General features: G+C 44.6%; 1 protein-coding gene and 1 long non-coding RNA gene across 2 annotated transcripts in view; one reads left to right on the top strand and one right to left on the bottom strand.

Moving 5' to 3' along the window:
• The window catches only part of ABCA12 (ATP binding cassette subfamily A member 12), a 77,876-nt gene that overhangs the window by 25,101 nt on the left and 26,093 nt on the right, over positions 1-26,682 (bottom strand). Inside the window, exons 10-31 of the mRNA XM_085065716.1 lie at positions 22,499-26,647; positions 21,772-21,887; positions 21,020-21,126; positions 19,316-19,569; positions 19,094-19,206; positions 18,542-18,666; positions 17,578-17,751; positions 16,515-16,679; positions 15,256-15,457; positions 14,530-14,669; positions 13,848-13,967; positions 12,619-12,709; positions 11,099-11,278; positions 9,911-10,217; positions 7,775-7,889; positions 6,126-6,455; positions 5,172-5,241; positions 4,936-5,070; positions 4,102-4,257; positions 3,207-3,384; positions 1,492-1,710; positions 652-848 (exon numbers count right to left, since the gene is read on the bottom strand). Of these exons, the coding sequence (XP_084921842.1) occupies positions 652-848; positions 1,492-1,710; positions 3,207-3,384; positions 4,102-4,257; positions 4,936-5,070; positions 5,172-5,241; positions 6,126-6,455; positions 7,775-7,889; positions 9,911-10,217; positions 11,099-11,278; positions 12,619-12,709; positions 13,848-13,967; positions 14,530-14,669; positions 15,256-15,457; positions 16,515-16,679; positions 17,578-17,751; positions 18,542-18,666; positions 19,094-19,206; positions 19,316-19,569; positions 21,020-21,126; positions 21,772-21,887; positions 22,499-26,647 (7,643 nt within the window). The remainder of the gene's footprint in view (positions 1-651; positions 849-1,491; positions 1,711-3,206; positions 3,385-4,101; positions 4,258-4,935; positions 5,071-5,171; positions 5,242-6,125; positions 6,456-7,774; positions 7,890-9,910; positions 10,218-11,098; positions 11,279-12,618; positions 12,710-13,847; positions 13,968-14,529; positions 14,670-15,255; positions 15,458-16,514; positions 16,680-17,577; positions 17,752-18,541; positions 18,667-19,093; positions 19,207-19,315; positions 19,570-21,019; positions 21,127-21,771; positions 21,888-22,498; positions 26,648-26,682) is intronic.
• Positions 3,763-4,939, top strand: LOC146434303 (uncharacterized). The gene is made up of 3 exons (XR_014853343.1): positions 3,763-3,961; positions 4,179-4,282; positions 4,779-4,939. It is a non-coding gene; the product is annotated as an uncharacterized LOC146434303 (long non-coding RNA).

The raw sequence follows: 26,682 nt of genomic DNA on the forward strand, positions 1-26,682 counted from the left end.
AAAACACAGTCACCATGGAATGAACACATGGTTATATGGCAAAACTGGATGTTAGAAGGATTTCAGTTATTTTCTTTCCTTTCTCAACAACTTCTTCCTCTGTATTTCTCCACACAGAGGAGATATCATCATTATAATTGATATCATCAATAGAATATTGATATCATCAATATAATTGCAGGGGTTCCAGATATTCCCCTTGCTCTGGATTGGTCCATGGCAAATAAGCTCATATTGTTAAACAAATACAGTGAGTATTTATAATAGTTTTCTTTTATCACATTCTGGTCAGATCTGTCTTTATCTCAGCAGTGAGATAGGTGAATGTGTTGCTGAATGAGGGGACACAGAGTATCAGGTGAATTTTTTGGTAATTATCAACGAAATTTGATGAAAGGCAACATTAGAGAGACGAATTTTGCTGCATCACAAGCTGTGTACTAAGGTAGAGTTGTTTTTCAAATGACACTGTGAATTCACAAGTGAATTTACAAGAAACCAACAAGGATGCAGCTTCCAGACTTGCAAAATCCCAGCCTCCCACAATTTTTCCTCTGTGGCCTCCAAAACCCACAGTTCAAAGCCACGCTATTTGCAAAAGTGACATGAATCACCTTTGCCTCAGGGCAACATAATCTCTCATCACAGTACCTTTCTTGTTCTTGGAGATGATTTCCCAAATACTCCTCCTGGAGCACGGATCCACCCCTGTGGTTGGTTCATCCAGAATCACCACCCTGGATCCCCCCAGGAGAGCAATAGCTATGGATAACTTCCTCTTCATCCCCCCGGACAGGGTGCCAGCCAGCTTGTGACGATGGCTGTACAGCCCAGTCTCCTTCAAAGTCCTGGAAAACAGAGCCAAAACAATCCCCAAAATTTGGGGTTCAGGCATCTTTTCTAAGCAGGGAATCTGAAAATACGTGGAGAAACTGTAACTGCAAATGAAAAATTGCTCAAGTATGGACTGCTCTGCTGAGTGGTCACAGTGTAGAGTCACCCTGCAGCTCAGTCGTCGGGATTTTAATTTAAAACATTTTTGAGGATGTTTTCAAAGTTTCCATCTGACAAGCCAAGGTTAAAGGCTCAACCCCATCAACTGAGACACCAAGATCCAAACTCCCTGGAATGTTCTGACTGCTTCATTTCTCTGCAGAACCAATAAAGCCAACATCATCTTTCTGACTGGTTGATTAAATCTCTTTCCGGGGAAAAGTGTAAAGCAGCAAGGACTAGACCCTGAGGCCTATAAATTCATCTCCAAATAATTGCCACAGCAGCTTGTAAAGCCCCTGGAGAAGAGATATTGTTTTCTTACAGCCATAGGTATCAATATATTCCTCTAGTGAGAGCAAGGCGCCATTTGAACCCTAAGCTGGAGCTGCAACAAATCCTCCAATCCACATTTTTGAGCTTTGCAATGGCACTGGCACCACCACCCAATAATTTGGACAGCCCTCTCTCCCTTCTCCCACCCTGCTTCTTTTATACCTCTTCACTTCTTGGTAGAGCTCATGTTTGCTGCAGTGAGGGACTTTGATGTAGCCGTAGAGCAGCAGGTGCTCCTTGGTGGTGAGGTAGTTGAAGAGCACATTGTGCTGCATGCACACCCCCATGTTCTTCCTGATCACCTCCTGGTCAGTCCTGATGTCTTTGCCATACACAAAGATCGTGCCTGATGACGTAGGGAACAGCCCAGTCAAAATAGATCTGGAGAGAAAGTAAAGAAAAGGGAAGTTAGAAGAAGGAGAAAGCCACAGGGTTTTTTTTTCATGTGGCCCTGTAGCTGTCATCACTTTCAAGCCTCCTCGTATCACCATCCCACTCCTTCCAGCCAGACACCCCTGCCCACTGGGTGTCCTGCTGCCCAGCCATGGCAGAGCAGAGACCAATTAACATCCATGGACATCCTTGTACCCCTCTGTGGGACTGCAAGGGCAAGAACCAAGCTCACCCTGGCTGTTCCTCACCTCTCTTCTTCAGCCTCCCTCCCCCTAGGTCACACCACTGCATATCCCACACATCAATACTCAGGAATGCCCTCGACTTCCAAGTTAATCACTGGGAATTCATATAATGCAGTTCCTCTCTGTTCCTTGAGGTTTGCCTGGGGCATCCAGACAGCCTCATATTGTAACCACAGCTGAGACTGAAAGCCACCTCTTCATCTGACTAACCACAGCAGAGCATGGAAACCTGATTTCACTGCTATTATTCATGAGGAATGGGAGAGGACTTCCAGATGAGACACCTCACAGTGGGCAGCACTTTCATCTGGTTCAAGCAAATAATTACCCACCAAGCAAGAGCTGAGTCAAACTCCCTCTGCTCAGAATAGCTCTTTGCACATTACAGCTCATTTTCGGTGCTGTCTTGCAGGGACTAAAGGGAAAAGATGCATCCCAGACCGCCCTTCACCTTCCCAGAGTTTCTCTCCCTCCTGGGACTTTTAACCATCATTAAAAAGCAGTAACTTGTGGCCTTACTCAGGATTTGAAGCCTGTGCTAAGTTTCAAGAAGGTTTTATACTTTTCTGCATATCACCTTTGCTACACTTTGCAAACAGGATATGAGTTGAATTGATAATAAGCTGAGGTGAAGCACACATCTGTCTTACTGGCTTTGGCTCTTCTGAGGCTTCTATTTATCAGCTTAATGTTGCTTTCAGAGATATGCACATATATATCAGCTGAGAAATCAAGTTCTACAGGTCTGTTTTAGTGCTGTTATCTAACAAGTCAAATAATAATTTATAAACAGCGAGGCTGAAAGGCCAATGCATTAATCCCCTGCCATTCCAGCCCAGCCAACACATGAGTCTGTGCAGCTGAAGTGTATCTTTATTAAGTTTTCTTGCTAATACCACTTCAGTCTTGATGTGTGCACGAGCTCCCCACAGCCTCCAGAACAACCTGACCCCAGGCCATGGAACAAAACACCTCAACAGCTGCTGTGCTGTGTGTCCCAGGTATCTCATCAGATTAAAAAGCATGCTCCTAAGCAGAAAATAACCTTTTGGAACCCAAAGAATTCTAACAGATGAAGAAACTCCTGAGGTCCTCCATGAGCAGGATAAAACTACATGAGGGATTTGGCCTAATGAAGCACCTTCCTCAGTCTGCCACTGCTGCACAGCCCCACTTGCTCTCTCATTCACCCCACCATACCCCACAGGACAAGAAAGAGCTGCTTTAAAGGATACACACATGGTTGTAGTTTTCCCAGCTCCATTGTGGCCCAGCAGGGAAGTGATGTTGCCTTCATAGAAGTTGAGGCTGAGGTTGTCCACTGCAGCTTTGGATCCGTACACCTTTGTTATGCCATGGAGGGAAACTCCCAAGGTGAGGTCAGTGGGCTCTGGTTCCACGTGAGGGTGGGGGGCACCTTTGACACCAAAGAGAGGGGTCAGGGACAGCTCCTGCAGTGCAGCAGGTGTTGTGCTACTTTTCTCATCTCAGAGAAAACCAAAGTAGAGCAAAGGCAGGTGCCTTTCAGCCAGCAATATTGAGAACATGTCACCGGATTCATATCATTTTGAGCTCTCTGGGATTTCTCCTTTTTACTTCTGCAGCTTCTAATAACTCCTGACAACAGGCATTAATCACTTCTGAAAAGGTCTCATATTTAGGTGTTTCTGAGCACCTAACTTAATTTATACAAAGCAAGCACAGATAATTAGAGGACATACAGCAAAACTACTGAGTTCTTCAGTTTGGTGGAACCAGCAAGCTTTTATGTGTGATCTCAACATTTTGCAGGCTAAACATTTAAAGAGATAAACAAAGAAGCACATGTGCCCTATGCCAAGTGGAAACCTGTATTTCCTTGCCCAAATAAAAATGTATTTCTACACAGAGAGATAACCATGGAAAGAAACTGCCCAACTACAACACACACGAATATGCATGTGAAAATCAGAACTGGATCTCCACAACAAATGGGAAGCCAAATTTCCATTCATGTGAGTACCAGCTTTCAATCTTTCCCGTGCTTCAAAATAAGGATTAACAGCATTTTCTGAGTGAGGTGCCCCCTTACAAATTTGGCTTTGTTTACCCAAAATATAAGTTATTACTACTACCCCCTCTAGTATCCACATACATATCTTATTGGGGAGGGTGACTTCTTTCCTCCACATCAGCTTGGAGAAGAACAGGCCTCTTTGTTTCTCATTCCAGAAGGGCAGGTAGCTGTTGTATTCAATCCAGTAAGATGGAAGCAGTGGGAAGTACCAGGGCGCAGCCATGCCATATCTACCTGCAGGAACAGGAGTCTCATTCAGGTATCTGTTTCCCAGGAAGTATCACTGTTGGGGTGCACTCAAAATAGCAAACATTAACTCCACAGAGATATCTTGATATACTCATGTACTACCAGAACTTGGTAAAGACATTTTCTGGTTGGCACAATAGGAAGCACTCACTAATTTGTTATTCTGAGTAACTCCATAGCTGGAGGGCAGGAGAGCTTTACATTTTCCACTGGGTAGATTTCCGTATGCCAGTGGACTGCTTCATTAGGTGGGGAAGAAAAGCAAAAGACAAATGTACTGGCTCTTGCCCAAGGCAGGAATTACTTTTTGAAACCAAATGATGTAAGTAGCACAGCTCAAAATCACTCAGCTGACAAATGCAGGCTAACATGCTCCGCTCTCACTCTCACCCACCAGACTGCAATCACACCCTCCTGTGTCCTTGGCTTCAGCCTCTCCAGGAGATCCACCTACTCATGTGATAAGCTGAGAAACTCTAATTCTCCCTTGCTCTGCTCTGTCTCAGTGCCATTAATAGGCTCAGACATCCACCAAGTTGTTCTCCCTTTGGTCTGGGACTGGGTGTGTGCCCTGTCTCACTGCCTGAGCCACTGAATCAGCCAGCTCTGTGTTCACTGTTCTCCAGAAGAGATGCTAAAACACCACCCTCGATGGATCCTTACCTGGGAAAACATTCCTTATGTACCAGCCCAGGGTGAAGTAAATGAAGGAGTCTATCAGGATGAGCCAGCACATCCAGCCAAAGGAAGTGTTGTCTCCAATCATTGGGGACTTGTACATGTTGTCCCACTGCAGACCTGTGGAGAAAAATTGAGAAGTACAATCAGACTCCATCCCAGCCAGTGAAATGTCACCCCTAGGAGAGCTCAAGGCCTGGCTTGGTCTGCAGTGGACTCACCTATGCCCTGTGCCTCGTAGCGAGCGATGTATTGACTTGCATAACTGAAGGCAGTTGGAGATAACAGACTCTGGGGAATAAAAAAATTGAAAACAAGGAACATATGGATTAGTCTCAAGGAGAAGTCAAGTCAGTCTATCAATCAGGTACCTCATTACTCCAACAGCCAGAGAAATGAGTGCTGGACTTCTTTTTTTCCCAAAAGTTGCAAGTAGCACTGGACCAGGACTGTGATGGGAAGTGCTACCTGGTGACAGGCTGAAATGTGTACTTAGAGCTGAAATGTCTCCTTAGAGCTTGACTTTCTTTTGCTTCCACACCCAGGATGCAACTTCCTCATACAAGGCTTTATTTTAGGCTTTTGAAATACAGCAGTGATTGAGAATTACCTCATGGGGCCATGTGGTTAATTATTTTACCACTTACATTAATAGATGTCATTTCCTGAATGTGGTGACTCAAAGAAAACAAGTCTGGCTTCTGGAAACTAACACCTACTTGCTCTGCCCCTTGGTAAGAAACCAGGCTTTACATCTTCTATGTGAAGAAATTTGAGACACATGGAGGCAAAGGATGATCTGAGGTGGAAATGAGCAGAGCCAGCTCTGCAACCCAAACCCCTTACTGAGACAACCTGGTTTTTCACAGTGGGTGAAAGTAGCCCATTTTCCTTTGCAATTCCAAAGGGCAAACTACTGTCATTCAGCTGTCAGGTGGGAATTCACTAAAATTCCACAAGTAGCCTTCAGTCATGGGACACAGCTAATTCCAGGTCTCCTTCAAACAGGCCCTGGCCAACTTTGCTGCTGTGCCAGGCAGCATCCACTGATGGAACTCAGGAAGGCACCCAGCTCCCACACATTTGGGACAGGAGGGACAATAAGAGCTGGAGTGCACTGGAGGTGAGTCCCTGCCTCTACAAAATGCCTGGAACCATGGAAAAGCAGGACTCACCAGGAGGCTCTTGACTGAGAAGCTCAGGTGGTTCTCGATGACGAGCAGCACGATGAAGGGGAAGAAGGTGAGGATGTACACAAGGCTGCCCACCAGGGCTGCTATGTTGGTGTTGTTGAAGAAAACGCTGATGAAGTAGCTCATGGCTATGATGGACAGGCTGTAGTCCATCAGGTACAGGAACAGCAGTGCCGTGTCTGTTTTGGGAAGGATCTGACCCACTTTGAGAACAACAATGAGGAAGGTGACAGTAATCAGGAGGAAGATGGCACACTCGATGAACCAGGCGATGAAATGGCTGCTGGCATTGACACCCATCATCTTCATGTACTGCAGAGAGACAGGGGAGAAAAACAACCACAGGGGGCATGTGAGAGAAATGAAGAGATCTTTCTGCTGATACTGAATGATTTCTTTTTCCAGCTTCTGGACAGGGCCTGCAGCCAGACTATGCTTGCTCTATCCAGGGAGAAACGATGCACTCCCATTTCGGGAATGCCCAAGGTTTGCAAAGCAGTCTGTTGGAAAGGAACAGCACAGACAGGACCTGCAAGTACCAAGTGTCACAGCCCACAAACTCCAAAGCAACTTCTGGCCTTAGGTTTGTAACTTTTCTAAAGCCTTTTGGTTATTTTATTTAATAATGTTAATTGATCCAGCGGCTTAAGCTTAAAAGCTCTCGAGTGTCTTTGAAATGAGACCTTTCTCACACAGCCCCAAGACAACAAATAATAGCTAAATTACCATGGTTACAAGAAAGAAATATTAATTTATATTAGCTGATGATTAATTTCCCTTACATGCACAGAACTGTAAATTTGTACTGATAAATCCAAAAGAAACTGCAGGTGCTGGTGTCTTCTTGTGGATTATTACACAGCTAAAAAGATTAGTGATGCCCTGCTCCTTGGAGAGAGTGAAAATGGTTGCCTAAATTAGAGTAAGGGGCTGCCAGGGAACACTCACTGGGGTTCACTCATTTTCCACCTTATCAGAGGTCACAGTGTCCTTTCTTGGATGTGTTTTTGGTGAATCAGTATTTGTTTCCATGGTGTTGGATAAAAACCAAATCTGCTCAAAGCTTTTGTTGCTTGCTGAAGCTTAGTTTTACAAAAGTTCTTCACTGTTCATCTCTGTTGACAGTGATCACACTGAAAACCTCAGTTAATTTAATAAATTCCCAATGTCTCAATGTCATTTCTTTTCCAGCAGGCAACCTGAATGAAGAACTTCATTTCAGAGCAGCTGATGTAATATGTAGCACCTTCTGAAATATTAAGTATAATAACTTCAAGGATAGGAAATAAGTCACTTTTCATGTCTTTGTCCCCAGCAGGTATGACTCAAAGTCAATTTTTAGAGAGCTTTAAATCTTCAGAAACCCTGTAATTTTGTGAGGTGCCCATGTTTCCAGTGTTCAGAACTGCAAAGCAATATTCCCTCCACTTGAAGGGCAAACACCTTGCATTTCCATGGCTTTGAGCTTGGTTCCAATGTCAGAAACACACGCTGCAGGTCAAACAATAGGTATCTGGAATATTTTCCTTAATGTCTGCTTTGCTCCATTTAATATTGAACATCAGACACACTAGCCACTAATAAGGAAAATCTGTTTATAATTCTGCACGCCCCAGAAAGTTTCCCCTTACCTCATAAAGCCTCAGATCTTTCTCCTGAACAAGTGTTTTAACAAAATCAGCTATAAACAGCACCCAGGCAGCCATCAGAGCAAATGGAAGAGAGTAGGTCACGCTGGTTAAGAACCTGTAAAAGGCAAAAGCAGGCTTCAGCTGAATACAAAATGTTCTGGGGATTAAGGCTTTGTACAAGAATATATTTTTCAGAACAATACTCTGGCACAGGGAAAAGACATGCTTATATTTCAAAATGTGGAGTAAAATTAATAATTACCAAAAAGAGACTCCTTTGCCATTGCATTGGATTTTCTATTCATGAAACTACTGACTGCTCAGAACCTCTTTTCATTTTTTAAGTTGCAGAGGGATTTCCTTGCTCAGCAGCACCACTGGCAGGAGCAGGAAGCGCCATGGGCAGTGACATCTCCTGGCTCTCTGGTGGGCTGCATCCCATTTGGAAACATCCCAGCCACCAGCCATAATTCCCAGCTCTGTTCGTAGATAGAATGGCCAAATTCTGTTATCAGGCCATATTTCCTGGTGTTGGAGTCTGGATAGGTGTGCTTTCCTACAGATTGTCTGTCCTACCACCCCACAGGACAGGCACTGCACATCCAGGTCACATTTCTTGGCTCCTCACTTTAATTAAAATCTTCTTCAGTGCCACATGTGTGCAGCAAAAAAAAAGATAACAATGGCCATCAATAAACTTCTCCTTTTGCAATGGAAAGCCGGTTTTTATAGCAGGAGATTCCCTTTATTGCATCTGCAGGGCTTATGGTTTCCTCCCTAATTTCTAAACCTGGCTTAAAAACCGTAATCAGTGTTATTCCTGGGAAAAAATCTAACGTACAGTGACAGTGAGAAATTACCATTAAAATGGTTTTTATTTTTTTTTACCTGTAAAGCTGAAATTTTGCTATAAACCAGAGCTTCTGGAAATGCTTCCATGTAAATGAAGCCTTATTTATAAGGAACCAAGAAAAGGTATTGCAGACTCCTAAAAAATCAGCATATCCCAACACTGTTTGTGTACTGGTGTGTGCTTGTATATATATATATTTTTTCCCTCTTTTTCTCTACAGGATGGTAACTGTGCAACAACACTTGATAAGCAGGCATTTTTTGATGACTTCTGCTGGGTGTAAATGCAAAGCCTTGAGGTATTTTAATAATTGAGCAAACACGTCCCTCTGAACCTGGCGTGGGGAGGGAAACCCAAAGGCAAATGGTTTTCCCAGCAGCCCAAGAACAAGAAGAGAAGCAGACAGCACTGGAGTAAGTGCTTGCAGCAGCCAGTTAATCACTGTACAAAACTCTCTCTCAGCAATAATCCAGGAATTTGCTGCAGAACTGGGTTTTGGATGCTTCCTGCCTGTGTTCTGGCAGGCACCTCACATGCTGCTGCTCCAAGGAGAGGTTATAGGTCCCCAGCTCTCTTAAGTGACAGCTGACACAGGAGATTACCAGGTTTGCTATGGCTTCTAAGTGATATCTTAGAGCTCCCGAATAATCTTTTGGCTCATGCAGTTGGCATGGAGGTTTTCAGTAGAAAAAGCTCCTAGGTCCAGTCTGTCCTTTTGCTCCAAGGGAGACCTTCAAGTCAGGGCACAGTGACCCTCACCCCTACCAATACTTCTTGCTGAACATCCTCCAGTGCTCCCTGATGGACAGTGAAATCCCTTCCCTGAGTATTTTCCACTCAGTTTGGCTACCATAAAGCTCATAAACCCAGGGACTCTTTGTTCCCAATAAATCCATTTTCTAAGTTCTGCTGTGCTGTGTGCACATAAACACCTGCAGAGCACACCAAAACTCATATTTAACCCAAGTCCTGCAAACTCTCAATCCCACCAGGTGTAGTAAAACAGGGACAGAGAGTTTTACATGCTGTAATACCTACAGTTACCATCACAATCCAGGTATAAACAGCACCAAACCCAAAAGATTAGGCAAACTAAACAGACCATCATAGAGTCAAAATTTCCTACTTTTGTTTAAGCCCTTGGGAAAAACCCCAACCAATCAGAATTAAATTATTTTTATGCTATGTGAGCATGGTGTTAAGGAAACCAGCAAGGGTGCTGAACACCAGTCAGACAAGATGAGCTGACACAAAGCACGAAGGCAAAAGCCACCCAAACTCACATATCCTTGTTGTAGCAGGGGTAAGGCATGGCCTGGACTTGAACAGCTATTTCCTCTGGTTTCTTGCCAGTCTGCAGTTCAATAATGGCCCTTTCAATGCTGTCCTGGATGTAGATGAAGGCCCTGCTGTAAATCTGGCTCTGGGAGGTGGAATTGTGAGGTCCCACGGTCCAGATGCGCTCCCGGATCCTGTTGGTGGTTTGAGTTATCCTGCTGCTCATTCGGATGGTGTAGTTGAGCACAGGAGGGAGGGAAAGACCCCCAGGAACTGAGGGCCCAGGGCTGGAAGGCAGCTTGAAAATGATACCTGGGGAAAGAAAGGGAAAAGGCTTTCCTTTGGAGCATACAGATACACAGGAACCACTCATTTTTATAAGCCTTCTGCACAGAAGTTTTTCTCTCAGAATATTTTTCCTGATTATTCCATATATAAAACTTATGACAGAATGGAGGACAAACAGGGAAGAAAACTGCTGTTATGGGCATGGACAAGTATTGTCAGGGTTTGAAGTTCCAAGAGAAGCAAAAGTTTCTATCTGCCTCTCAATTATGAAGTATAAAACCAAACAGGTCTTATGAGTAAATACTTATTGAGGAGATACTGACCCTTCTTTAAATATTAAGGTATATTAATCTTAATGATACAATTACAAATTCCTATTCCCTCCTGATCCCACAATCCAATCCCACAAACGTGAAAAGTGTGACTGAGAAGACCCAGTATAACATTATGATGCTTGGCTGGAATATCTCAAGCACTTTATGACTTTCTAATAAATTGAACTGTCTCATATTTGGACTTGATGACCTTAAAGGTCTTTTCCAACCTGAATAATTCTGTGGAACCTTTCTTGATTAAAGCACCTTTTCCTGTGGGAGCCTGAAAGAAAGCGGCTGTATGAAGATCACCTTAGAAAGCTGGGATTTTGTTCAAACTGAGAATTAACCAAAATAAATCCCCAGTGGAGGAAAAGAACCTCCACAGACAGTGGAGGTGTAAGGGAAGAGGAGGTACAAAAAGGAGGTCTCAGTGTGCAGGTCCCACACACACTTGCTTCAAATCAGCTTCTGTGTGGGGGGAGTTGTGACCACAAGAGTTGGTGGTGAAAAGCTAAATATTTTACGCTGCATTCCCACACTCTATCAGGCTAAATTTAATTTACAGGAGGATTCCAGAGTGTCACATACTTGCAAAGAGCTCATTCTTCAGGAAGAGCTCCTTAGCCACTGCTTCCATCTCATCCAAGTCCTGCACTGGCTGAATGCGGTTAAAGGAGACACAGGAGGACACATTCACAGCCAGGGTGGCCAAAGTGTTCAGCTGATCCACAACGTCAGCATTGTTCTGCAATTCCAGACGGATGTCATCTAGGAAAAAAACCACAAACAAACCCATCAGTATCACTACACCCAGCAAAAAACCCACTCCATCATTCCACTCCTTTGCACTAACGATGACACCAGAAAGGAAGGAAAAAAAAGAAAGTAGACCCCATCATACCAAACATGAAGTGTGAAATACATTTCTGCACTCAGCAGCGCAATGAAGGCATGTTGTTGACCCAGTTTTTATGTTAATCATTTGTAATATGCTCGTGAGTTTGCCTTTGGGAGGATGCCAGCCATGGGATGTGACAGCCATCCCAAATCAGAAGTTCCCACTAACCTGCTGAGGTTTTAGCCTCTCACAGGGTGCTCACCATTCCTTCCACAGCCTCTGCTTTAGGATGTAATAAACTCGCCTGTTGAGCTGCTGTGTCTCAGGGGAGGACGTGCTTTATCCAAGCACATCAAGGCAGAGCTGTGTGTGCTGTGCTGATGTGTGGACTGAACCTGATACTGCAGTTAATAAAGATGCTGCTGGGTGCTGGCAGCTTTCAAAGGTGGCTGAATAATGCAAGGCAACTAATATGGAACAGCTGCTGCAAGCACCGTGGCTTTATGGGCAGCTAAGGCAGGGGTTGTTGCTCATGAATAACACAGGGGTCATCACCAACTGCAGGTAAAGGACTGCAACAGACCATAATGACTCTGGGCTGCTGCTGGGTTTTGCTGGTCCAGATTGATGTTGATTTATGCCCACTCATTGCAAAAGCAGGCAGGGACAGCAAGGCCAGGCAGGAAGGGACCGAGATCCCCACACTGTGCACTCACAGGGGATGTACTCAGCACCTCTGCTAACTGGTGATTCTGACAGTGCACAGCAGAACTCTCCCCTTGAGGGGCCTTGCAAGCCCACCAGAGAACAGCAGACTGCAGCACAGCATCTCCTGCACCGATGTCCGTGGGCCCATCAGCCTGGGTACATTTATCTGATCCCTGGCTTTTCTGCTCTGGAGAACTTTTCATTTGAACCTTGCTGCGATGCAAGGGAGCTCTCTCTCCTCACCACATCCCAGCAGAGTCCCAGGTAGCTCATTTGAAGTCATAATTACGGCTAAACAGTGTCCTCCAGTGGCCACACACCGCGGCAGAGGCTCCCATCCCACCACCCCTTAACGCCTGGGAGAAACAGCTCTTCACACTAGCTCTTTGCTCCCTAAGTCTTTTCCCTGCAAGATTTCTGGATCACAGATGGGATTGCCTTGCCCTGGAGCCTCCAACACGGGCCAGAGAAGAGCAGGACCAGGGGATGGCTGCAGCTGGGTGGCTCTGGAGCTCCCTGAAGTACAAGTAAGGAAGAGGGCAGCACATCTGGATACACTTACCCAGTTCATTTATCTGACTCAGGAGCTCAGCTGCATCCAGATCCACCATCAGCTTGATAAAAACCTGCACAAAGGGATTCTGCAGGGCGTTCTATCCACAAGCAAAGAAAGAAAAAGCATCAGTTTGACCAGAAGCCTCTTGAGCTCACTCACTAGGTATTTCTAAAACACAACAGAGCAACTGCCTTCACTGAGCATTTGTACAGCCCCCTTCTTCTTCACTTCATCCCTTCACTCTGTGGCAGGATGGGGAAATGCCAGCAATGAAAATGTCACAGGGAGCTCCCTGAGACCAAGTTAGTGCTTCTTTGAGTCGAGAAAGGATGCCTACTGAGTCCCCACCAGGCACTTAGTCCCATGAAAAAAGTCATGGATAATCTCAGTTACTCTAGAAGTAAATTTCCCTTATGTCTGTTTTAAGTCCTGTGAACACAGCCAGTGTAAAATGGGTAAGCAACCAAAACTTGGAGATCAGCACAGGTTTTTGTTTGGCTGAGTATTTTGTTATTCTACCAATGAGAACAATCAGCAGAGAAGATTTAATTTCACTTTTGCATATTCCACTCTGGATTTTCTCTTGGTGCCATGGAAATTAGAATGATTTCCAGCCCCCAAAATTAACAGCTAATGCTTTTGGGTTCCAGGGATCTCATTTTTGTCAGAAAATGAGACAATTTTTACCACAGAGAATGGGAAACAAGTGTGTGTAACATTACAGTCTACTGCTTTCTGTATCCAAGCAAGGTGAGGCTCCTTAGGAGGGGGAAAAAGAAATTTTATTTACATTCACTGAGGTACAAAACATCTTCCAGCTCTTATGTGTGTACCCACAACTACATGCTTATTATAGATACTGTTTCATTTTCTGAGAAAGTCATTTCTTGCCTGGTCTTGGCTGGCTGGATCACTCCATCAAGCAGAAAGTTAATTTACAAACTGAAGAGTGTTCCCTGCTCATCTCAGCCCTCCAGCAGGCCCCAGCATGGCCAAGGTCAGGGAGCATATTAAAAACAGATCATTTGAGAAAGAGAATTTGCAGGGAAAGGTGAGTCAGGAGCACTTCTGTTAAGGGAACAGGGAGGCACAGAAACTGTTAAGTCCAGGCCAGCCTGAGAAGGGTCTCCCCAGCTGACCTAAGATGTCCTTGGAACCCCAGTTTCCCTCAGTGAACAAATCCACCCTCCCAGCTCCCTCCTGGCAAGAGAGAGAGGGGAGGTAGGAAGTCATACCTTGATCATTGGAACTGTCTGGTTTAAGTTAGTCAGTGAATTCATGATGACAGGAGACTGGTCCAGCCACTCCTGGGACTTCAGGGCTAAATCAGCCATCTGCTCCAGGGTTGCATTAGACTACAAAAGAAGCCCACAACACATAAGGATTCATTTATTTGCTACCTTACAGATTTTTACCAATAAATAAATCAATAAAACAGTTGAGACCAAGTTTGTTTTCCTTAGGTTTTTTACTAGCCTACTTTCACTGTTTGGTAAAATGCCCCTTAAGACACTGAATTTGATGTAAGTACTTAAAAATATTATATTTGGAGCATGTCTTGCATATCAGCCTTCCTTCTAGCACTGGTCTGCTCATGAACAAGCACTGGTTACAGCATTTGTCCTGGGAGACATATCTCTCTGACTGGCTGAAAATACGGGGGTGAAACTTCATAAACTGAAGGCCTTAAACAATTGTCCTATAAATATGAGACCAACAGCAGCTTCTGGAGGGAAGATTCATTCCAAGACAAAAGATGACTCATATGGCTAGCAAGGCATGTGGGAATTGATAATTTGATTAATACTCCAAACAGTGAGAAAGCAGCCCTGTGCTTCCCAGAGAAACAAGCCTGTGCTAGATAAATTACAACCCTTCAGAGTGGGTGTATCCTGACATCCAGGAACAGAGCCGTACCTTTCCCATGATTGCTCGAGTTTCTGGGGTGTCTGGTGTGAAAAGGATCTTCCCAAGCACCATTGGTTTCAAAAAAGACCAAATCAAAGCTCCGGTCGGGGTCTTGACCAGGTCCAGGTAAAAGGATAAGCAAAACAGTGCTGCAAGGGGAGAAAAGCAAACAAATTGCACAGAGAACAAATAGACCAGACACAGGAAAGCTACCAGTGTGGCTTTCCTCCCATCTGCCCAGTTTGTTGCTGTGTCCAGTGAACACTTCAGGGCCCTCTTCACTGATTGATCTAATGCATCTTGACAAAAGCAATCCACCCCCAAGATCTCCTGTTGCTGAACTCAAGACAACAAGAGTCTCGCTGCTGGAGGCAACATTGTCTGCTTGAAGGTTAAATGGAGTTTTGTGAACTCAGAGGAGCTAATAATGTCAGTACAGTCAGAAAAACCACACATCAAGAAATAGCAGTGACCTGTCGAGCCCTAGGACCAGATCATCAACAAATGGGAGACAGTGCAGTGTCAAGCACTGCTCTGCTGCACGGGCAGTTTCCCTTTGAACATTTATGGAAATAAAGCACCAATAATTAGGGCAGTGAAGATCTTCAGCTACCATAAATAATGAGCACTTACAGCCCTCAGAGACATATGGGGAATAGCTCAGCACTAGATCTGTCTGGAAATAGCAGAGTTCAGCTCTGAAATGGTGGTGCCCTAGGGAAAAGCCAGACTTACTGGAATCCTGAGGAATCCCGTATTTCCTCATCAGTTTTTGGACATAGACATCCTCTGCAGAAGAACTGTTGCTTACAGGGTCTCCAAAGTCTGGAAGCAAAGACTCAAAAAACAGGGGTGTGATCTCCTGGTTGCAGAGGACTTTTGACATGGATTTAAATGTACCATGTGTTATCCTGAAGTTGTCTGGTTTAAGCAACGCCTGCAGAAAAGACAAAACACAAATAAATCCTGCATGGTGAAAGCATCCCACTCTCAGAGAAATAACAGAATGAGAAGGCAAGGCCTGGAGATTTTTATACTGCTTTCTTATGAGAAGTTTGCCTCTACAAAAATAGGAACTTCCCATGGAAATTCTGCATTTTTTGGCTAACCTCTGCTATGACAGAGGTGGCACATTTATTTCCAGATATGAGAGCCAACGTGGGAAGTGCCTCCAATGTGTGCAGAGGAATTCCCTATAATGTGTGCCTGGTGACACACATACACACACACCTGGGTTACAACACAGGATTTGTCACATAGATGTGCACATCCCCTGTCCCCATCTAGTCCATGGCTGCACATGGCTCTGCAATGTGCAGGTAGAATGATAAGCAGGAACCATTCCTGTCACCTGTGCTCTCCTGGACTATGGATCAGAGAGGGATTGGACACCGTGCTGGATGAAGGCAGTGCACCCTGGAGTTACTGCAGCTGTCAGAGCAGTAATGGCTTTGTACTGAATGTTTCAGGCAGTCTTGAGGCTTTGGGTGTGATCTAATGCACACTAAAGCTAAGGCAATTTTTTGCTGCTGACTTTGGTGGTGTTGCCTTTAGTGGGCACTTCTCCAGCTGTTTTCACCAGCTGATCCTTCCAGTATTTTGCTGGAAGTCTTCCCTCCTTCAAGACATTCTTGCTCCAAGTGTCTCTGCCACAGCATGTGTTCCCCCTCATGAGCACACGAAAGTCCCACGGCTCCAAATCAAAGCTCTCCCAGGAAGGCAACACAGAATCACAGAATGGTTTGGCTTGGAAGGGACCTTAAAGCTCATCTCATTCCAACCTCCTGCCATGAACAGGGACACCTTCCAGAAGTCCCATCCAACCTGGCCTTCAACACCTCCAGGGATAAGCTTGATAGAGATTCTTCTCAGAACACTGTTGCTTTAAAACAGAATCTATGGTTTAACGCACCTTTGGCTTCTAGGGTAAGAAATTACGGTGAAAACCATTCCAATGGTATTTTGCATCAAGAGCACATGCAGACTACACATACCTTAGTCATTGGCATTTTCCTGGACTGGCGGAGCCTTTTCAGGGAATGAATAGCTTGTAGCAATGAATCAACCCCAGGTTCAACCTGGTGTCTGAAATATTTCATTTTTGTCAGAAGGCCTAACATCTTGTCCATGGGTTTCTGAAGTTCCTTGGGGAAAAACATCTGCAAGAGGCAGGAAGAAAATCAATCATGATGAGCAGGAATCTGCATGCACAGGCATGAACATGCCCATATTGTGTTAACTCAAACATGAGCACTGTGGGATTTTCAAAACTGTTAGGAGGCTTTACAGAGTGGGTGTCCCATGGGAAATGAATGGGATTTGTATTCCTAAATCCCCAAGCGCTTTTGCAAACCACTCCCCTGAACATTACATAATCTGAACAGTACATGTTTCCAAACACCTACAGTTGGGAAATGTGTGTCAGATATTGGCTGGGATATGATCAAGTCTCTCATTTCACACAGCACAGGTGTCAAACACTATGAGTGACTTTTGACCTGAGCCCAAATTCATTGGTATTCTATTTAGCACCTTTTTTTTGCCCAGGATCATTCCTGTATTTTCAAATACCTGCTCAGTATTCACTTCTCCATGAAGTTTCTCTTAGATGCTGTTTCTATACTTGATAGGGGAAATTTGAATCATTTAGTAACTTCATAGTTCCAAACAGATAGGGAAAAGATATTTTACAGGACTTTTTTCAGGGCTTTCCTTTCCAAGGCATTAAAAAATTTAGCTCAGTGCCTTATTTTTGGGTCAGCTGGGAGTGTTCAAGAGGTTGTGACAGCACATAAAGGATACTAGCAGATAGGGAGGCATTTAGAGCAGGTCCAGTGCCTTTAAATGAGGTTTGCTGCTTTACACCAGCTGGGATTCTCATTTATATCCATGCTGTCACAGCATGGACATGCAATAAAAATTGCTGCATGAGCAAAGCCTGATCTTTGGCTTGTGTAAATCAGTGTAGCTTCTGGCCACTGCAATGATATTTTATGACCTTTCAGCCATTGCATGCAGCAAAGAACATAGAAACCACTCTAAAAATCCAGCACTAACCTTGTATAAGAAATTGTAAATGTCCAAGTGTCTCAACAGGGTGACCCCAAGGAGGTAGGTCCTGCGAGTCCTCTCTGCCAGGGGGAGGCTGCAGAACTCCTGAGCCACCCTTTGCAGCTGGGGGTCAGCAGGATGGGAGCTGCAGGACTCCAGCTGCAGCATCTGAGAGATGAGCTGGGTTCGCACAAAGGGAAAACACATTGGTTAGGGGTGCACTGCACACTCCACCACGCATGGATTAATCTTGCCTTGCTGTTGTTCTTTGCACAGTGTCATATTTCAACCCCCCAAGAAGCAGAGAATGCCTGCCCACTGCTCCCTCTCCCAGGGAGAAAGTGTAAGGACTGTGTTTTATACCCAGCTTGCACAGTAGTAAAAGCTTTTGTGGCTTCAATTTCTCATTGACTGATGCATGTGAAACTTGGAAAAGAGCAAGCTCTTTGGGGCCCAGTCCAGACAAGGTGGGAAGGGGAAAAGCACCTGGAGCTCTACTTGTGGAGGAGGCCAAGGAAGGGAAGCTCATATCCCATTCTGGGATGGTGTTTTTGGACCCTGAGTGCCTTCACGAGTTGTGGTTACAAATGGACTAGGAAAACTCCTCACTGACCAGGACCTGACTAAAAACCCTGCTCAGCCCCCATTAGTGTGTCCCTGAGAGCTGTCCCTGCTCTGGATCAGAGCCAGCCCTCTCCTGGCAGTGCCTGGCTGCTGACCAGCTCCTGGTGACAAAGGGGCCACATGGCTCCAATGGGAGATGGAGCTGGGCTGATGTCAGTGATGCTCCTACTGCATTCCTGGGGGCTATTCCAACCCAAAACCTGTTCTGCTGTCTATCCCTGTGGGGCCATCCGTGCTGTCACACACCCAGGGATCTGCTTAGCTGCATTCACTAACAAATTCTAGTTTTATTGGTCTGAGCAGTAGAAAGCAACAAGATCTCCCAACAGGATAACAGCAAGTTTACCTGACTGCTGTTTTCTGGGAAAGATGCTTCCAGAAGAGCATCAATGCTGGCTGTGGACATTCCTGTTGTGTTTTTGAGGTCCTCTTTGAGTTGGTCCACATTTTTAAACACATCCCTTAACTTTTCTGTAACAAACAATCAAGGAACAATTGATGTAACAGCATTCTCCAGACACACAGCAAATTTCAAGCACACAGAGAAGACTTTATATGAAGTATGGAACTGTGGTACCTCCCTCTGATTAAAAAAAAACCACCAAAAACTTGGAAAATACAGTCATTATTCCCTGGGTTTTACAGTCTGATTTGTGGGCTGAAATCATCATGTCTTGGGACAGTAAAATTTGCTCAGATAGAAAGACTCAGTGCTTTCTTTGTAAAAAAAATCAAGGATGGTCTTGAACAGGCTCTAGAAGCACCCCAGATAAAGGATCCCAAGGACATGGTGTATGGTTATTTCATTAAAAGCCCTTTTTCCTGGCAGCTAGGCAATTTTCAGGATTTCCAGCAGAAAGTGTGGTACCAGTGGTGATGTTTACCAACAGAAGAGTACCTTGCTTGCTCGAGTCTGTTAAACTCTCAGTGCTGTTCCACATGGAATTCAAAGTAGCCATATACTGAGGAATTTCTTGAAAGAAAGCAATTTCTGGTACATTTTCTTGAAGCCTGAATTGGAAAAACAACAAACAAAGCTGAGAATAAAAAGAGAAAGCAAGAAGTCATTTATTTCATAATTAGAATACTAAAACAGTCTAGCTCAGAGGGAGAGCCTCACCACTTCAGCTGTGCCTGGATGTCTGTGGCATCCCCAATCAGTACATTCTGGAGCTCCTGGGAGATCCTCCTGTGATTCAGTAGGTTGGCCACAAGTTGGCTGCTCAGCTCAGCAGCACGGAGGAGCTGCTCCTGAGACTGGCCTTGCTCACACAGCTCCCCAAAGGGAACCTCAGGCAGCTGGCAGAGGTGCTGCATTGACTTCAAGCTCTCGTAGTCACAGAGAAGGGCTGTCAGATCCCGCAGGCCAGAGATCTTCAAACGAGATTTGGAAAAAAGGAAGAGAAATGCACAAACACCAGTGAGATGACAGAATTATAAAAGGCAAGCTTTAAAGAGTCTAGCTGTCCCTTTCTATTTCTCCTTAGGACTAAAATTTAAAACAATATATATATTTAGTTCATTCAAAAGGTCTCTGATAGATCAGCTTGTAACAATCATTATGTGAGCTTCTGGCAGACCTGGCTGGATAGAATAGACCTTGCAAACCTTAACATATCATTTCCCCTGCCCAACACACACAGACAGCAATACTCCATTGCACTTGCCTGTTTACTAATTAATCTTCCCAAAGACCAAATAAATCTACTTTGCACAACAGGTTTGGCCTTTCAGATACCACCTGGTCATCTACCACAGCACAAGAAAGAGACTTGGCCAGAAGTCAGAGCTTCCTCATCTGCCAGCCCGTGTAAAATTATAGCACTTTGCTGTTATGGGCTTCCCTCTTGTCTGACATCATTATTTACATTATCAGGCTCTTATGGGAAGAATTATTTTCAGGTTTATGCCTTTAAGTACCTGTCACACTGAGGCTCATCATATTATTGTTACAGATATATTACACAGCAACAACGCTGCATACTGCTGTATCTTTTTGAAAGGACTTTTAAATGCTATTTCTCATATGGAGCAATAGACCTAAGTGCATGTGTGCTATTAGTGCAGTCATGAATGCATGGGGTAAGCAGCCTTTTATTCAAATGAGGCATGGCCAAACCCAGAGCTGGTGAGGGAACTCCATGAATCAATACTGGTGCTTAATCTCAGAAGCCATTCTGGTGCTGTGAGACACCTGGGGCTAGAGCAGCATGTGGGGACTTGACTGCAGCCACGCTGGTGTTGGTACAGCTCCTTAGGCACAGTGGCAACCAGGTTAGTCATGCTTTTAACTGCCAATTAGGAGGGCACAATTCCATGGATTTTCAGCAGGGCAGAGGTATCTAATCCCTGTCTGTGCCTTCAAGAACTCCTCCCTACCTCCTCCTCAAGGGAGGCTGAGGCATCCCAGAATGATCTCAGCTCCGCAAGGTGCTTCAGTAAGTGTCAATACACTAAACTTTAAAACTCCTGGGGCACTGAGGAATATGCTGCCACTGGCCATCTCTGCAGTGCTCATCCTTTTGGGATGGCTGGTGGAAAACAGAGCCATCCTATCCAGCACACAGGAGCACTGGAACACCTCCACCTTCTCTGAAAAACGGATGTACACTCGGTAGGGACAAATACAAGAAGAAGTTCCTCAACCCAGTTTACAGATGACCTTCAAATATAGGCAGCAGGCAGAACACAGAGTTTCATTCCTAGTTTTTATCAGCTGTTCTTTTAAGAAAACTTTTTCCATATGCTGTTTTTCAAAACCACCATTGCACATTCATGTATCACTGCAGGATGTCCTTCAAGTCAGCATTTTAAGCAGACTCACTTTTAGCTTCAGGAGCTCTGGTATGGATGAATGTTTCTCAGAGGTATTATTTTGCATAAAAGAGTTCTTTTTCAGATGAGTTTGCTTCAAAAGCAGTGTGATGTTTTCTGTGCAGGGGAAAAAAACAATAGTTACTCCAGACAGAAACGCCAGAAACTTCACAGATGGGAATATCAGCACTTTTATTCTGAGGCAAACTGAGCATTGTTATTTTACACCAAACTCCCATGGCTGAGAACCCCTGAAATCAGAGCAAGGCCTAGGTTGTAATTGGGATTATAATGGATCCAGTTCAAGTAGGTGCTCTGTTCCTAGTGAAATCCACCCCATCCTGGCAACAGGAGCCTCACAGCATTTTCTGTGCACAGGTAAAACCCCTCAGGTGTTACAATAAGCACAAATGATGAACATCTCTGTGAAATGCCATGTTAACTCTCAGAAATAACTGCTGTCATCTTCCAGCTACATAAAGCTATGAAGGGAAATAGGTTTCTATTTGTAAGATTGCTTTGTCTGAGTGTCAGCTCCTTGTCATCACACAGAGAAGAGGAGATGTGCCTTTTGCAGAGACTGGGACAGAAGCTTATAATCTCAATGTGACATAACTCAAACAAAACCAAGTCTGCCTTTCCCAGGTCCCACAGCTCCAGTTAATCACCAGCAGATAAAACTGTGGAGCACCTTTCTTTCCCACCATCAGACAAAACACAGGCAGGATGCAGTCCCCTCAGCATTAATGAAATCATGATCACCTGTCAATTCTCCGCCTTCAGCTTCCGTGGCATTTATTAAACACATCAGGAATGGGTTATAGCTGTTATTTGCTGTCACCTGCAAGATGATGTTTTCAAATTCTAAAAACAGAAATCTGAAAAATAAGATAGGAATTTAAATCAGCTTCTCTTTCAGAAACAAGGTGTATTAGTGAGCAACCTGTCAGCTGTGGATGCTGTTCCTTGGCAGAGTAAATAAGAATTCCAGATGAAAGCCATCTCTCCTAAGTGGGTACCCTCCCAGTTTTATTCCATCAATTCTTTTTGCTGTTATCTCCCAAAGCTGTCATTCACTCTCAAAATAAGAAAACACACTTGAAAGGTTCACTGTGGATGCATTATATAGATGGAAAGACACACCTAGGGGAGACTGAGGATCAAAAATTAGAGAGCCATCCAACAAAGGAAGGGTTTCCAAAGAGCCTACCATTGGTGGCAAGACTCCTTCAGGACTCTGTTCCACTGTGAATTGTGGAATTGTGTCAACACACAAATCTTTTGAAAGTCTAACTTTCAGCAGTTTGTTCAGCTCAAGAAGAAGTTTCCTTTTCTTCAGTTTAACCCACATTACCCCTCGTGTCCTCAATTACAGTGATTGCAGGCTTAGGTTGTTCCACTGGAAGAAAATTCCACACTTTTCATGCTGGAATGAGAATGGTGGTCACAACCCATCCATACAATTACAATACCCAAAACCCAAACTCACCGTGTGATCAAGCTGGATGGGGACAGAGTGTGGTCACTGTGAGTCCAAGGCAGGGTCTTGTTGTAAAGGGTTTCTGCCACAACAATGAAGTGATGAGCAACGATATCAATCACACTGTCCAAACTGGTTTTGTTGGAGAGAAAAGCTGAGCTGGAACTTAGATTGAATTCACTTAGCAGGCCAGAGATTCTCAGCCCCTTGAGAATGGAGAGGGTGGCTTCTGTGATTTCTAGAGCTGACAGATCACTGGCAGACTCATTTGCTACTGCTTCCAACAGCCTTGCAAGGGAAGCTCCTTCGGTTGGATTCTTTTTGGTGCTGAGGAAGCTGTCAAACACATCCCAGACACTTGTGTAGTAACTCCCTCTGGTGAGGTTGAAGGCACCATGGAGCCTCTGCAGCAGGCTGTGGAGCTCATCCTGTGCCACACTGGAGAGTGTGGTCAGCTTATTCCAGCCTGTTGCACTGCCAGAGAAATTCAGGGAGCTCAGCACTGTTTCATTCATCAGGACAGGAAGGAGCACGTTCAAAAGCTGAGAAGGGAGCACATCGCCCACATCCTGAGCTGGGATGGGGCAGGAGGCATCACTCTTCACCAGGCCCTCTGTGGCTGCACTCAGAGCTCTCTCCTTCTCCTGGAGCCAGGCGTTTCCCAGCTCAGAGACAAGGTTTAACTTGGAAAGGAAACTCAGGGAAAAATGCAGAGATTGGGTGATGCACGACAGCTCCTGGAAAAAGAGCTCACTGCTGTTCTTGTAGACAGCAGCAAACTCTGGGGACAGTTTCAGGTTGCTTATGGCCAGCTGGAACACCCTGGCAAAGCTGTCATTGCTCCCTGTCCCACCCTCCATGCCCATGGAATCCAAGAGGGGCTTGCAGGGGCTCCTGGCTGAGGACTCCCTTACAGTGGCATTTTCAAACAGCACCTCAAGGGCTACATGGAGCAGATCTTCCAAGGAGCAATTCTGCAGTGTCCTATAACTGCTGTTGCTGTTCTCAATGAAAGGACTCAAGGCTAACCGCAAGAAATCCCAAATTATTGCCTGTAGTGAAGTATTGTGCTGTGAGGCAGACTGGCTGAACTCCTGCTGCAGCAAATGTGAAAAATTATAGACAACGTCCATTTTTTCCTCAAATGTTTTGTTTAAGTTCGTGTCATGCAGAACTTTCATTCCTGCTCTCCACACTTCCATCAGTCTCTGGGTGTAGTTACTGTAAGAATCAAGTAACAGGCTGATAGCTTCAAGCTCACTGATGTTATACCTTTTCTGCAAATCTTTTAAAATTAAGATACTCTTTTGCACAGCCTGCAAGTACGTGGAGATGTTGGTTCCTCTGGCATCTTCTTCACCATAAAGCTCAAAGATGGACGATGCCAAGTTTAGCAGCTGCTTCAGTTCCTTGCTGAAAGGAAGACTGGAGTAATTTTCCATGGCATTTAACAGATTTTGCAGCATGTCCAGAAGTGCCTGGGCAGTGAGACTGTCTGTACTATTCCAATTCAAGGACTGGAGACCTTCAGCAATATGCCAGAAAGCACCAAGTTCATTTTCCTGACTTCCAGGAAGGACACTCTGGAGTTGCTGCATTAGCTCAAACAAAGAAGAGATCAGCAGATAATGATCACTGGTATTCACCTTTGCCATGGCACCAAGAAGCTGCTCAAGGGACAAGAGGTGTTCTGCAAAAATTTCAGAAGTTCCAGGGGTCAACAAGAAGTCAGAAAATAATGATGACACTTTTTCATTTGTGCTGAGATAATTTTCAATGTCTTCAAGCGAGATTGTGTCGAGTGCAATCATTTTGATAACCTCCCATGCATTCTCTGTATTAAAATGAGTCCTGTTTAAAATTATCTCATTCCAAATCACTGCAGCCATAGTCAGAACATCTTGATTTTCTTTTCCATAGGGATTAGAGTAGAGCAATCCTTCACCACCCCCTTCAAACAGAGGAAGTATTTCTTGAAATATTCTTTTCAAGTCCAGTGTGCTGTCTGTGGCAGCTTTTGAACTGAAAAAGACTTTTAATGAACTATACAAATCACTCAGATCTGAGGACTTCATTCCTTCAGTAGAATTATGAAAGATCTGATGCACCAATGCTTTTCCAGGAGCTACCCCAAAGTCCACAAGGATTAGAGCTTTCTTCATCATTTGCAGGAGTTCCACATATTCCCCCACCTCCATGAGGCTCCATTTGGAGGTCAGCAGGCTGCCAGTGGCGTGCCACAGCCGGGAGAAGTGTCCCCACTCGGGCTGGCTGGAAGCAGCTCTGCCCACCTGCAGCAGCTCGTACAGACTGCTGTTCCTCATGGAAGCAGGTGGTGACAGATGGGAAAACACAGGCAGCCCATCCCAGGCTGCTGAGCTGTCTGAGAAATTCAGGGAGCTCAGTGCTGCTTCATCCAGCAGGACAGGAAGGAGCATGTTCAAAAGCTGAGAAGGGAGCACATCGCCCACATCCTGAGCTGGGATGGGGCAGGAGGCATCACTCTTCACCAGGCCCTCTGTGGCTGCACTCAGAGCTCTCTCCTTCTCCTGGAGCCAGGCGTTTCCCAGCTCAGAGACAAGGTTTAACTTGGAAAGGAAACTCAGGGAAAAATGCAGAGATTGGGTGATGCACGACAGCTCCTGGAAAAAGCGCTCACTGCTGTTCTTGTAGACAGCAGCAAACTCTGGGGACAGTTTCAGGTTGCTTATGGCCAGCTGGAACACCCTGGCAAAGCTGTCATTGCTCCCTGTCCCACCCTCCATGCCCATGGAATCCAAGAGGGGCTTGCAGGGGCTCCTGGCTGAGGACTCCCTTAGAGTGGCATTTTCAAACAGCACCTCAAGGGCTACATGGAGCAGATCTTCCAAGGAGCAATTCTGCAGTGTCCTATAACTGCTGTTGCTGTTCTCAATGAAAGGACTCAAGGCTAACCGCAAGAAATCCCAAATTTTTGCCTGTAGTGAAGTATTGTGCTGTGAGGCAGACTGGCTGAACTCCTGCAGTAGAAGATGTGTTAAATTATAGATGGGGTTAATTATGTCTTCACTGGAACCTTCACCGGCACTTGCATAATGAAGGATTTTCATTCCTGTTCTCAGAAGTTCAGACAAGCTCTCGAAGGTTTTATTGTCAAAATTAAAGAAAAGATCTATAGATTTTAATTTACTGACATTATAATTCAGCTGCAATTCTTTTAGTATGTACAACGTCTTTTGGATGGCTTGAGTGACTGGTGAGATATTGGCTACTCCAGAGCTCTCCCCAAACTCTTTAAACACAGCCGTTATAAATTCTGACAGCTGATCCAATTCTTCACTGAAGACACCACTGGAATCATTATTCAGCTTTTGCAAATGGCTGTTTAACACCTCCAAAAACTGCCCATAGGCAATGATGGCTGTGTTATTCCACTTCATGGATCTCAGCTTCTCCCCAGTGCGCCAGTAGACGTTCAACTCATCCCACCAGGCCTCACCCATGGACTTCTCTACAGCCCTCATCAGCTCAAACACAGGCAGCAGGAGGTACTGATAACCTACATTTGTGCCTGTCATTCTGAAAAACATCTCCTGGAGAGCTAGGAGCTGCTCTGGGAAGTTTCTGAAGGACTCAGGCTCAAGCACATCATCAGAAAACCCAGATGGGATTTCTTGCATTCCATTTAAAAGGTCTTTGAGTTCTTCCAAAAGTGATGGCTTGTTTGTGGAGAGCAGCATTTTGAGAGCATCCTTAGTTTGCAATGTACTAAAATTAGAATTATTTAGCAGAGCTGGATTCCAAAGCATTGTAGCTAATTTTAAAGCTCTCTGAATTTCTTTCCACTGGGTCATTGTATTGAAAATGGAAGTCCCATTAAAGTCACTCTGTAATTGCAGTGATGTGAAGTTATAGATTTCATCAATTATTTCCTTATTATATGGTTCCTTTAATTTATAATCATGATGTGGATTCATTCCCAGTTCAAAAAATGCATACAATTTCTGTAATGTTTCATTCTTCAAATTTCTGAATAGATTTAAGCTTTTTAATTCACTTCTATTCATTTTTTCCTCAAAGCCTTTTAAACGATGTAGATGCTTTTGTAGGGCTTCTAAATCATCTGAATTAATGGACCTCTTGGAGTGCTTTCCACCAATCTCTGGTGACTTTATTTTTCTGGAGGGGAACAAAAAAGTGTTTTAGTGAATATG

The sequence above is a fragment of the Lichenostomus cassidix genome, chromosome 7 (genome assembly GCF_008360975.1).
Source record: "Lichenostomus cassidix isolate B80296 chromosome 7, HeHo_3.0, whole genome shotgun sequence".
In the NCBI taxonomy this organism is placed as follows: domain Eukaryota; kingdom Metazoa; phylum Chordata; class Aves; order Passeriformes; family Meliphagidae; genus Lichenostomus; species Lichenostomus cassidix.